The sequence below is a fragment of the Symphalangus syndactylus genome, chromosome 6 (assembly GCF_028878055.3).
Source record: "Symphalangus syndactylus isolate Jambi chromosome 6, NHGRI_mSymSyn1-v2.1_pri, whole genome shotgun sequence".
Taxonomy (NCBI): Eukaryota; Metazoa; Chordata; class Mammalia; order Primates; family Hylobatidae; genus Symphalangus; species Symphalangus syndactylus.
In genome coordinates, this window is record NC_072428.2 from 139,074,974 (window position 1) to 139,087,804 (window position 12,831).

The window sequence follows — 12,831 nt, forward strand, 5'->3', positions numbered from 1 at the left end:
GAAATGCAGCGAGCAGTGAGAGTCCGTTTAGGAAGGGGCTTACGAGGGTAAGGAGGATGGCCTGGAAATGCAACAGCGATACCAAAACATGCCCTGCAGGTTGCAGCCACTGCATGGGATGGTTTTCAAACCTTTGATGGGAGGCCGAGTAGAACTGAACAAAATCTAAGACTGCCTTCTTTCCATGACAACAGAGTCTCTCATCTCAGCACATGACATTTTGTCATGGATCAAGCAGGAGGAGCAGCCATACCCATGGGGACCACGCGACTCAATGGATGGAGAGCTCGGATTAGACTCTGGCCCTAGTGAGTAACGTCCCCACCTAGACCCCGGGGTTTCCCCTCTGGAGCTGTACAGCTGAGGCCTGGACAAAGGCTGGTCCTCTTCTCAGCTCACCCCTCGCAGGGTGATGTTCTGTTGATGGCAGCATTTCGAAGTTCTGCACCAAAGCATTCCCATTCTTTTTGGAGTGTGATACTGTATTAGTTCCCCAGGACTGTCATAACAGGGTACCATAGGCTGGGCAGCTTAAACAATAGAAATTTATTCTCTCACAGTTCCACAGGTTGAAAGTCCAAAATCAAGGGGTGGGCTGGGCCTTGCTCCCTCTGAAGTCTGTAGGGGATTCCTCCCTCGCCTCTCCCAGCTTCTGGTGGGTGCCGGGAACCTCTGGCACTCCTTGGCTTGTAGATGCGTTGCTGCAAGCCTCTGTTGTCACATGGCGTTCCCTTGTGTCTGTCCTCACATGCCATCTTATAAAGACACCAGTCATATTGGATCAGGGCCACCCTACTCTAGTATGACCTCATCTTAACTAACTACGTCTGCAATGACCCTGTTTCCAAATAAGGTCACATTCTGAAGTCCTGGGGGTTAGGACTTCAATATATTTGGTGGAGGAGGGGGAGGGCACAATTTAACCCTTTATGGCAGGGAGGGGCGGAAGGGAGAGGGGCCGGGAGATTGCTGAGCCAGTGTGCCTGAGGCAGTTGACAGCAGCAGGTGGCTCACATGCTGGAAGACACTCGCCACGTTGCACACAGTGGCTCACATCCGTGATCCCAGCACTTTGGGAGGCTGAGGCGGAAGGATCTCTTGAGGTCAGGAGTTTGAAACTAGCCTGGGCAACATAATGAGACCCACAGGGTCTACAAAAAAATTAACAAATTAGCCAGGCATGGTGACTTATGCCTGTGGTAACAGCTACTCTGGAGGCTGAGGTGAGAGGATCTCTTGAGCCTGGGAGGTCATGGCTGCAATCAGCCATGCTTGCACCACTGCGCTGTAGCCTGGGCGAGAGATAGATCCTGTCTCAAAAAAACCTGAAAGAAAAAACAAAAAACACTAGCTGAAGTACCCCAGGCATCCCTGAGCTACCATCCCAGAGTCACTGATGAACACACTGAAGCTCAAAGAGAAAGGGAGGATTGTTTTCCCAAAATGTCTCACCAGACTTGGGTCTCTTGGGTCTTTCTGAAGCTCCGCTTATTGACCTATGACCCTAGGCATATGTTTATGGATTGTTGAACACTCTTAGCTCAGGCTAATATTCCTCGCTAAAACCCAGTACCATCCCCTTGCCCTCAACGTGGCTGACCTAGTGTCTTCTGGATGGTCGAAGTGTTAACGGAATAGCTGAATGTGTGTTCCCTGTCCATATTTCCTGACTTTTTTTTTTTTTTTGAGACAGAGTCTCACTCTGCCACCCAGGCTGGAGCGCAGTGGTGCGATCTAGGCTTACCACAACCTCCGCCTACCGGGTTCACGCAATTCTTCCACCTCAGCCTCCCGAGTAGCTGGGATTACAGGCGCGTGCCACCATGTCTGGCTAATTTTTGAATTTTTAGTAAAGACAAGGTTGCACCATGTTTGCCAGGCTGGTCTCGAACTCCTGACCTCAGGTGATCCACCCACCTTGGCCTCTCAAAGTGCTGGGATTATAGGCATGAGCCACTGTGCCCAGTGCTGACATCTTGAAAGAGCTGAAACTCCACGTAAGAGCGGAGGACATGGGTTGTTTCTGGTTCTGAACAGCCATTTCAAACTCAGGCAAGCGGATCACACTCTCTATAAGACAAACTTAGTTCTAGAAGAGCCAGTGTGGGCCTGGAGGAATTGGCAGGAACGAGATAGGAACAACGTATGTCCTTATTTCAAGTAGAATTGAAAGCGGTCCTCTTTGTAACTGCTGGCTTGGTGGGATGAGATGGGGGAAGCCAGGAGACTGGCGGTGAGCACCAGAAGAAAGCCAACTCCACCTCTTCCTCCACAGCTGGTAGGCTACCGTTGCTAGCCCTGGCCCGAAGGCACAGGAACTAGTGCATCTGACCTGGGGCCAGGAAATTCTGCCCAAACCCTTCCTTAGAAGGGTTTGTCTCAGAAGACTCAATGCTGTCTTCTGATTCTTCCCAGTTGGCTGGGAGCGTGTGGGCCTGGAGGAGCCTGTTCCTGGGGACTTGTGCTGTGTGGAAAGCAGTCTAGGAAGGGCCCATGGAGAGCTTGCAAGGATTTGCAAAGGACCCAGCCATTTTCCTACTGAAGTGTGGATGTCATAGAATGATTCGCCTCATGTTGTTTTATCTTTGTTTGTTTAAAGACAGGGTCTCACTCTGCCACTCAGGCTGGAGTGCAGTGGTGTGATCCTGGTTCACTGCATCCTCGATCTCGTAGGTTCAAGCGATGCTCCCGCCTCAGCCTCCCAAATAGCTGGGTCTACGGCATGCACCACTGTGCCTCACTAAGTTTTTAAAATGTTTTGTAGAGCTAGGGTCTTGCTATATTACCCACGCTGATCTGAATTTCTGGCCTCAAACAATCCTCCCACCTGGGCCTCCCAAAGCTCTGGGATTACAGGCAGGAGCCACCAGGCCCAGCCCGTGTTATTTTATATTTGAGGGACCTTTGAACCCTAGCATTTGGGAGGAAATGCACAGAATTTGGAGATAGGAGTATCTGGAAATGGTTCTCTTGCCTGCCCAGTCATGACAGCCTCTTATCAGAACCTCTGTTCTTTCTCCCAAAGTGAGCCTGCTTCCTATTTATCAGTGTTGGAATGTGACACTGGCCTGTCATCTGTGGTTTCTTTGAGGTTTAAAACCAACCTAGTATTGTGGTTGCCAGGGACAGCCAGATGGTAGACATGCTATTATGTGGAAGAGTCTTCTGGAAAGGGCATGGAGGGGAGAAGAGTCGGGGTAGAGAACACAGTGCAGACATGGGATACCTGCCCCTGCCAACTTCTTCTCCAGCCCTGGGATATGTAAGAGGGAAATAACTGGTATCCGTTTGACTCAAAGGCAGACCTCAACCCAACTGGATATTACATTCTTGTAAAAGGGACTCCTGAATTTATTTATTAATGAGTGTGTACTGAGTCTCTGCTCTCAGCATGTTAGTGTAAGACAAGAAGAAGATTCAGTTTGCCCAAAGTGAATGTACATCAGTCCCTCCCCTGAAGCAGGAAGCGTAGCTAGGACTCTGGAGTCCAGTGGCTAACAGGTGCTTCTGGAGTGAGAGGTGGTCAGGATCCTGAAGCCGGGCCACCATTCCCAGATGCCAACACCCACAGAATATGACGTGAAAGCACCCTCTTGAAATTCCCACATTATTCACTGCATTGGGTTAAAACAGTGGTTCCAACCTTTCATAGTTTCTATTTTTTTTAGCAGGTATTTACTTAATGCCTGCTATGTGTTACACAGTATTGTAAGCACTTAGAATCAGCAGTGAAGGGCCAGGTGTGGTGGATCAGGCCTGTAATCCCGGCACTTTGGGAGGCCAAGGCAGGTGGATCACCTGAGGTCAGGAGTTTGAGACCAGCCTGGCCAACATGGTGAAACTCCGTCTCTACTAAAAATACAAAAAACAAAACAAAACAAAAACAAAACTAGCCAGGAGTGGTGGTGGCACCTGTAATTCCAGCTACTTGGGAGGCTGAGGCAGGAGAATTGCTTGAATCCGGGAGGCGGAGGTTGCAGTGAGCCAAGATTGCACCGTTGCACTACAGCCTGGGTGGCAGAGTAAGGCTCTGTCTCAAAAAAAAAAAAATTGGCAGTGAAGAAAGACCTTTTCTTTTGTGGAAAGAGGATGAATAAGCAGGCCAGCAAGCAGGCAAGGTAAAGCCAGGGTGCAGCAATGCTCGGAGAACAATGGCAGGGAGAACAGGAAGGAGTGCGGACATGAGGCAGAGCAAGGGCAGAGTGGTCAGGAAAGGCCTCTGAGGGGAAGCGGTGCCTGACTGAGTGTGCCCTTGGCAGTGGGAAGGAGCTGGCCATGGGGCTGCAGGGGGAAGAGAAGACCAAGAAGAGGGAAGTGAGGGCAGAGGCCATGGAGGCTTTGGGGAGGGGGATGGAGCCGTAGACTGAGGCACCTGAGCATGTATGACCTATGGGCCAAGTTAGTTTGGATTTTATTCTTACAAGAAAGGAGACTGGGCTGGGTGTCATGGTGGGCACCTGTAATCCCAGCTGCTCAGGAGGCTGAGGCGTGAGAATCCCTTGAACCCAGGAGGCGCAAGTTGCAGTGAGTGGAGATCATGCCACTGCACTCCAGCCTGGGTAACAAAGCGAGACCCTGTCTCAAAAAAAAGAGAGAGAGAGAGAGAGAGAAAGACTAATAAAGGGTATGAAATCGGACATGATCTGATTTACATTTTTATAGGATTTCAGGAGTGGATTGCCGGGGGGTGTGGAGCCATGTCTGAGGCTCATGCATTTGATGCAGACCAGGTGGAGAGATGCTGGTGGTCAGAGCTGGGGGAGCAGCAGTGCACAGGGAGAGAAAGGACAGATTCAGATGCACTTTGAGAGTGTCACTCATGAGTTGCCTGTGGGGGCTGCGGAATCAAGAATGACTCCTGGGTCTGGGTCCTACAGAAGTAGGTGAACGGTAGTACTGTTTGCTGAAGTGCCAAGCCCTGGAAAAGAACCTGTGTTGCTGGTTCTACTTTGGACCTATTAAAATTTGAGATAACGCTCAAGTAGCAGATCAAGTAGGTGAATATAGGAGTCTGAAGTTCAAGAGAGAGCTTGGGGATAGACTGATTTGGGAGTTACAGGTTGCAGTGACTTCCAACATCAGCGACCTGGAATTGGCCAAACCTCACAGGTTGAGGGCTCAGGCCTCCACAGGACTGTTCTCTCTTCAGACACCAGCCGCAAATCTGGGGGTTCTAGGCCACCCTCACTTCTGACCAGCTGGCTACAAGTTCTGGGCTTCCCATCGCCCCCTCATAATTTTCTAGAATGACTCATAGAACTCAGGAAAGTGCTATATATATCATTACAGTTTTATCACAGCAAAAGGATTCAAATCAGAGCTAGCCAAAAGGAGACCCATAAGGCTAAGTCTGGGATGGTCCTAAGCATGAAGTTTCCATTGTTCCCTCCCTGTGGAGTCAGGATGTGTCACCCTCCCAGCATGTCAATGTGTAAAAATATGCAGAGCATTGCCAACCAGGGAAGTTCACTGAGCTTTGGCGTTCCGAGTTTCTGTTGGGGCTTCTTTATATAGATATGATTGATTGAATCATTAGCCATGAGGTTCAGCTCAGTCTCCAGCCCCTTTCCCTCCCTGGAGGTTGGGCCTCAAACCCTAACCCTTTAGTCACGTGCTTGGTCTTTTCAGCATGGCAGCCCCACCCTTTGTCATCTCTTTAGTTTAAACTCTCTAAGAGCCCACCGTGAATAACAAAGGCACCCCTGTCACTCGGGAAATCCAGAGATTTAGAGGCTCCTTCCCAGGAACCGGGGACAACGGCCAGTCAAGTTATTACACTTAGGTTGTTGAGGACTATATGAGTTCTAGCGACAGTGTAAACAAAGAATTAAAGAGATCTTAGCTCTGAGCCTGGCAGAAAACCAGAGGAGCAAGGTGTTACAGAGGCTGGGAGAAGAGAATCTCTTGGGGAGGGTTAACTATGTCAGACACCCATGAGTGATTGCATATGCAGGACAGGGAAGAGGCTGGTGGATTTGGCAGGTTGGATATTGTTGGTGATCTTGACAAAGGTTTTTCAATGGAGGTTGGGTGCGGTGGCTCACACCTGTAATCAGCACTTTGGGAGGCTGAGGCAGGTGGATCATTTGAGGTCGGGAGTTCGAGACCAGCCTGGCCAACATGGAGAGACCCTGTCTCTACTAAAAACACAAAAATTAGGCAGCCATAGTGGCAGGCACCTATAATCCCAGCTACTTGGGAGGCTGAGGCAGGAGAATCGCTTGAACCTGGGAGGTGGAGGTTGCAGTGAGCAGAGATTGTGTCACTGCACTCCAGCCTGGGCAATAGAGCAAGACTTGGTCTCAAAAACGAAAAAGTTTTTCAGTGGAATGGCAAGGTGCATGCCTGATTGGAATCGTCTAAGAAGAATGGGAGGTGAAGAAGTGGTAAGGGCAAGCGCAGTGACTCTTGATGAGTCTTACTATGAAAAGGAATGGAAATGACATGTGAGGAGCTGGGGCAGGGGCCACGCGGGTCTAGGGAGGGGGTTCTTTTAAGGTCGGAGATAACTAGACCATTGTCTCGGGTCAGATGCTCCCAACTACTTTAGAACCCTGATTCAAACTGCCTTAAAGAATAAAGAAATTTCTTCTCTTACGTAACTAGAAGTCCTAAGATAGGTCAGGTTCAGGCTTAGTTGATTCAAAGACTCAGCATGTTTTCAAGGACCCAGGTTCTTTCCAACTCCTTGCCTGACCATCCTCGGTGTGGCTTCTTCCCCAGGCTGGTAGCACGGCAGCTGCAGCTGTCCCAAGCGTCACATCCAGACATGAGTGTACAGGAAAGCCCATCTTTTCCTGCACACTCTAAGGAGTGAGGAAATCTTTCCAGAAGCCTCCCAGCAAACTTCCCATACCCTACTGACCATAACTAGGTTACATGCTTGCATGTGAATCACTTACCAGCCAGTGACTGGAAAGGAAAAGCCCTCGTGGCCATGTGTGGGTCGGGGGGTGGGAGGGGGGTAGGGTAGAGGAGGAAGGATGACGTAATCGTTCCAGAGTGGAAAAGTAAAACCAACTAGAGACATGGACCAGGATGCCGGGCTGTGTGGAGGCCCCGGAGGGTTTTTTTTTTTTTTTTTGAGACAAGGTTTCACTCTGTCACCCAGGCTGGAGTACAGAGGCGCGATCACAGCTCGCCGCAGCCTCGACCTCCCAGGTTTAAATAATCCTCTCGCATCAGTCTTCTGAGTAGCTGGGACCACAGGCATGTGTCACAGTGCCTAATTTTTAAATGTTATTTTTGTAGAAATGGGGTCTCCCTAGGTTGTCTAGGCTGGTCTCAAACTCCTGGGCTCAAGCAATCCTTGTGCCTTGGCCTTCCAATGTGCCAGGATTACAGGCATGAGCCACGGTGCCTGGCCAGCTTGTGCAGTTTTTCAGCTGCCTGAGTGCAGTCACAGGACTGGAGCTCTCCAGGCAAGCACAACGGAGGAGCAAAGGCAATCACGGTGCCCTAGCAAGCGCCTGGGCTGCCGGGCCTGGAGAGCCAAGTTGGGTCAGGAAGACAGAAAAAGGTTGGAGGTGGAGGGCATGGCGGGATGGTGAGAACGTGGATTGAGGTTCACACTGGGTTGGAAGAATGGTCAGAGTAGGACTGTCTTAGGTGGGCTTCCTGGGAGACAGCCCCTGGGAGTTTATGTGCATGTAGTTTCTTTGCAAGTCCTCTGGGAATAACACCTGGGAAGGAGTGAGAGTCGCAGGACTGGGTAGACAGAGAAGCAAACACCCTCAGTGCTGTGGCCACAGAGGCCACAGCAATCTCTCCGGATGCTCTGGAGCTGGGATGACCCTTCCCAGGCATCCTGCACTGACGTGAAGAGAATTCTTTTGGCCTCTCCACCTGGCCGGTGTCCTGCAGAGATGGTTCTCTGCCAGGTCAATTTTGATTGAGAGAGAGAGGGAGGGCGGGCCCAGTCTAATAAAGAGTATCATATAAGGACAGACCTCAGTCAAACACCAACGAATATAGGAGGGCTGGGTGGGAACATGGCAGATGTGGCCTGAGAAGTGGCCTCCGGGGAGCAGTTGGGTCCTGGGCAGAGGGGTGTGAGCACGGAGAAGAGAAAAGGATGCTGAGAAGAGGTGGGAGGCAGTCTCTTTCTTCGGAGCTCTTCCACAGGCTTCCCCTAAATTGGGGAGCAGGGGTCCTCTAGGGAGAAAGGAATTCAAACTGAAGACCAGGGAGGTGATGGAGCCTGACACATAAGAACCACTTGGTTGGGGGGCAGGGTGGGTGGGAGGGGGAAGGACTGGGCCTGAGGTCACCATTCTGATTCTCAGAGCCTGGGCTTTGTCTCCCACTGCCCCCCAAGGTGGTGGAGAACTGTGCACTCGGAGGAAAGGGGACAAGAATCGCGTTTCCTGGGGTGGTAGGTTAGGCGGCCACTGCCACGAGTGCAAGGAGGGCCTGTTATGGTGCTGCCAAGGTCCAGGTGGGTCAGGTGCCAGGGTGGGACTCACGTGTCCCAGCTGCCCACACCTGCCCAAGTCAGATGCCCCACATGCTTAGCGGAAACATGACTGCCAACCCCTCTGATGCTTATGTTTCCAGCTCCCTGCATTCCTTTCCTGTGGGCCTCTAGATGGTTTTCACCTCGGATAAAATTCTTTCCTTCCCATTGAGAGATTGTCCTGAGATAAAAGTGAGCATTGTCAGTGTGTGTGCTGGCTCACATCTGTAATCCCAGCAGTTTGGGAGGCCAAGGTGGGAGGATTGCTTGATCCCAGGAGTTGGAGACCAGCCTGGGCAACATAGTGAGACCCTGTCTCAACAAAATTTTTTTTCTATTTTTTATTTTTATTTATTTATTTTTTGAGTCAGTCTCACTCTGTCGCCAGGCTGGAGTGCAGTGGTGGGATCTCAGCTCACTGCAACCTCCGCCTCCCAGGTTCAAGTGATTCTTCTGCCTCAGCCTCCCAAGTAGCTGGGACTACAGGTGTGTGCCACCACGCCCAGCTAATTTTCGTATTTTTAGTACAGATGGGGTTTCACCATGTTGGGCAGGATGGTCTCGATCTCTTGACCTCGTGATCCACCCACCTCGGCCTCCCAAAGTGCTGGGATTACAGGCGTGAGCCACTGCCCCTGGCCTTTTTAAATTGTATTTTATTTATTTACTTTTTTGAGAGACAGTTTCGCTCTTGTTGCCAGGCTGGATGCCTGGGCCAGTGCAATGGCAAGATCTCAGCCCACTGCAACCTCCGCCTCCCTGGTGCAAGCGATTCTCCTGCCTCAGCCTCCCGAGTAGCTGGGATTACATGCACGGGCCACCACTCCCGGCTAATTTTGTATTTTTAGTAGAGACAGGGTTTCTCCACGTTGGTCAGGCTGATCTCCAACTCCTGAACTAAGGTGGTCCTCCCACCTCGGTCTCCCAGAATGCGGGGATTACAGGCGTGAGCCACTGCGACCCGCCGAAAAAATTTGTTGTTTTAATTAGCTGGGCCTGGTGGCGCATGCTTATGGTCCCAGCTGCTTGGCAGTCTGAGGTGGGAGGATCACTTGAGCCCAGGAAGTCAAGGCTGCAGTGAGCCATGATCTCACCAGTGCACTGCAGCCTCGGCGACAGAGCCAGACCCTGTCTGGAAAAACAAACAAACAAAAAACATTGTCCATCAGACTGCAAGTAAGTCTTGTTGTTTCTGGGCAATTCTACCTTCCAAAATGACTTCTGGACAGCAGGTCCCCTACTCCTTAGCCCTTAGCGTTCTGGAGGGACTTCCTGTCCTTGTCGCGTGCCACCTGCTTGACCCGTTTCTGGGCTCCACAGCAGGGTGGCTTCGAACAGGTCGAAGGGCCATGTAGATCGTGGCCCAGCACCTTGTGCAATCCCTCGTAGTTAGTGGAACTGAGGCTCAGCATGCTTCCTGGGCCCCCTTCGGGAGCAGTGTGGGGTCCTGGCCGAGAACCCCTGTCAGCATGTCACTTCTTCCTATCTCCCCAGGTGACAGCCTGCTGATGGTGAAGAATCCACCCCCGGCCCCGCCACAGCCCCAGCCCCAGCCCCAGCCACCGCAGCCGCAGCTGCAGTCGCAGCCCCAGCCCCAGAGCCTGCCCCCGATCGCGGTGGCCGAGAACCCGGGCGGCCCCCCGAGCCGAGGGCTGCTGGACGACGGCTTCCAGGCGCTGCCTGGGGAGCGTGGCTCGGGCGAGGCGCCGCCGGGTGGGGACCGCAGCACCGGGGGCGGCGGGGGCGATGGGGGCGGTGGGGGCGGCGGCGCGGAGGCGGGGACCGGGGCAGGCGGCGGCTGCGGCAGCTGCTGCCCTGGCGGGCTGCGGCGGAGCCTCCTCCTGCATGGCGCCCGCAGCAAGCCCTACTCGTGCCCCGAGTGCGGCAAGAGTTTCGGCGTGCGCAAGAGCCTCATCATCCACCACCGCAGCCACACCAAGGAGCGCCCCTACGAGTGCGCTGAGTGCGAGAAGAGCTTCAACTGCCACTCGGGCCTCATCCGCCACCAGATGACGCACCGTGGCGAGCGGCCCTACAAGTGCTCGGAGTGCGAGAAGACCTACAGCCGTAAGGAGCACCTGCAGAACCACCAGCGGCTGCACACGGGCGAGCGGCCTTTCCAGTGTGCACTGTGCGGCAAGAGCTTCATCCGCAAGCAGAACCTGCTCAAGCACCAGCGCATCCACACGGGCGAGCGCCCCTACACGTGCGGCGAGTGCGGCAAGAGCTTCCGCTACAAGGAGTCGCTCAAGGACCACCTGCGCGTGCACAGCGGCGGCCCGGGCCCCGGCGCCCCACGGCCGCTCCCGCCGCCGCCCGAGAGAGACTAGGGCTGGGCTGGGGGAGGGCAGGGCCAGACGGAGTGGACTGGGGGCGGCCTGAGCACCAACCACCTTGCCGGGTGTCCTCGGCCACCGTCTGGAAATCGGCAACAGGCATTGCACTCCGGTTGGGGGTCCCCCAGGGTGGGGCAGGGATCCCCCAGATCTGTCTGGTCTGAATGGACGCCCAGCTTGTCTCTAGGGTGGAACCAGCTGCCGGGGAAGGGCCAGGGGGACCGCGAGGAGCCGAGCGTCCTTGGGCACCGCCCTCATACCCCCTCGGGTGCCCTGGGACCACTGGGTCACAGATGGTCATCAGGGGAAGCCACCAGGGAGTCCCGAAGCCCTTCCGAGATCAGGAAATCAGGTCCCAAGGTTAGGAGACGCCCTGAAAAAAAGCGAAGGCCGAGGGATGTGCTAAGGGTAACACCTTCATGATGACAACACTGCCTCGCGTTTCAATAGCGCTTTATACTTTTTTAAGTGTTTTCTATCCGTTATCCATTTCACCCTTGGCCTATCCCTCTAACATAGGTGGGGTAGGATTTTCCTGGTGACCGAGGAAAGTGAGAGGCAGGTGAGACGGTTCACCCAATCACACGGGAAGGGGGCGCGCTGCCCAACCGCGCTCACCGCCTACCTCCGCTGCCCGGGAAGCTGCTGGCCTGGTCCTCCTGGTCTCTCTTCCTTTCCTTGCTCTCACCCACGGACAAAACCAGAAGCGACAGGAGGCCGGCTCCTGGGGTTCCTGGGAGCGGGGAGCAGATTGGCTACGAAACGCCCCAGGTTGTATATTCAGTGGGCTGTTTCTCCATGGGAGCTCCTGGTGCCGCCTCGGCCCCAGCCTGTCCCCAGCCCCTCAATCTGGTGCAGCAGCATCTTGTCACTGCACAACAGTGGCCTGGTCCCCCACAGGCAGCTAGGGCCCCAGGTCAGACCTCACCATGATGATTTGTTCCAGTTTTCCCAGGGCAGAGGGGCGAGGGAAAGGCTTTTGCTGAGAGAGTAGCCGTCACGTGTCTCTTCCCAGCAGCGCCGGGCAAGTGGGTGCTAGAGTCTGAGCCTCAGGCTCTCCTGCCCTGGGCCTCCCAATTGGTGCTATCTGTTACTGCCCATGCTCGCGGACATGGATACAGACCCTGCTCTGCTCCACACCCTGCAGGCGCCTCGGGAAGCGCCCAAAGGATTCCCCTTAACGTTGGTGCACCTGCTCCATGGCTCCGGGCGCTGCGTCCCGAGGGGCCACAGTCTCCATTTCAGCGTCTTGCATGGCCTGGCACCGGGTGGGGTGGCATGCCCCAGGACCCTTGTTTGTGTCAGAAATGACTTTCCCTGCCACCACCGTGGGTCCGGCGTTCCTCCCAGCCGGGATCACAGTGGGCAGCCGGCACCCGGCACCACTTTGGCGAGCGCCCTGCTTCCGCCCTCGCCCTCATCTACGCTGCTCCGCTTTTCTCAGACCCCTTTTTGCCGTGCAAAGGGAATTCTTGACATTAAATAAAAGGTATCCAGATTGCAGACTGCATGTTCACAGAGCTGGGGGTTCTCCAGCTTGCCTACAGTAAAGCCTCAATGAACTGGAATCCATTTCAATGGGGTATTTTTTTTTCTTCATTCTGCTTTTTGAAGGAGACAAATCTTAAGAAAGCAAATTGAGATGAGAAATTAGACAGGGTTCAGTAGAGTTTTGTTAGAGCAGAAGGGGACCCTCCAGTGATCAGTTGCTGGGGGAGGGGGGTAGTGTGCCACTTTTCAAAAGCATATGCACAAAGTATTAATCTAGATCATGGAAAGGTCAGAATGTTTTTTGGTTGCAGGAGTGTGAGGAGAGAGGAGACGTCACTTGAGACATGAGTTTAAAACACCTGGCCGGGCGCGGTGGCTCACACCTGTATTCCCAGCACTGGGAGGCCAAGGCGGGCAGATCACGAGGTCAGGAATTTGAGACCAGTCTGACCAAAATGGTGAAATCCCGTCTCTACCCAAAATACAAAAATTAGCCGGGCTTGGTGGCGGGCGCCTGTAATCCCAGCTACTCAGGAGGCTGAACAGGAG

General features: G+C 53.5%; 1 protein-coding gene across 2 annotated transcripts in view; it reads left to right on the forward strand.

Annotated features, from left to right (window-relative positions):
- The window catches only part of ZNF282 (zinc finger protein 282), a 31,905-nt gene extending 19,611 nt beyond the window's left edge, over positions 1–12,294 (forward strand). Inside the window, exons 7-9 of one of the 2 annotated variants that reach the window (XM_055284427.2) lie at positions 195–308; positions 9,950–10,128; positions 10,386–12,294. In XM_055284427.2, the coding sequence (XP_055140402.1) occupies positions 195–308; positions 9,950–10,128; positions 10,386–10,418 (326 nt within the window). In that variant the 3' untranslated portion in view covers positions 10,419–12,294. Of the gene's footprint in view, positions 1–194; positions 309–9,949 lie in introns of both variants that reach the window. The other variant, XM_055284426.2, reaches the window with a different exon arrangement.
- Positions 12,295–12,831: the final 537 nt, after the last annotated feature.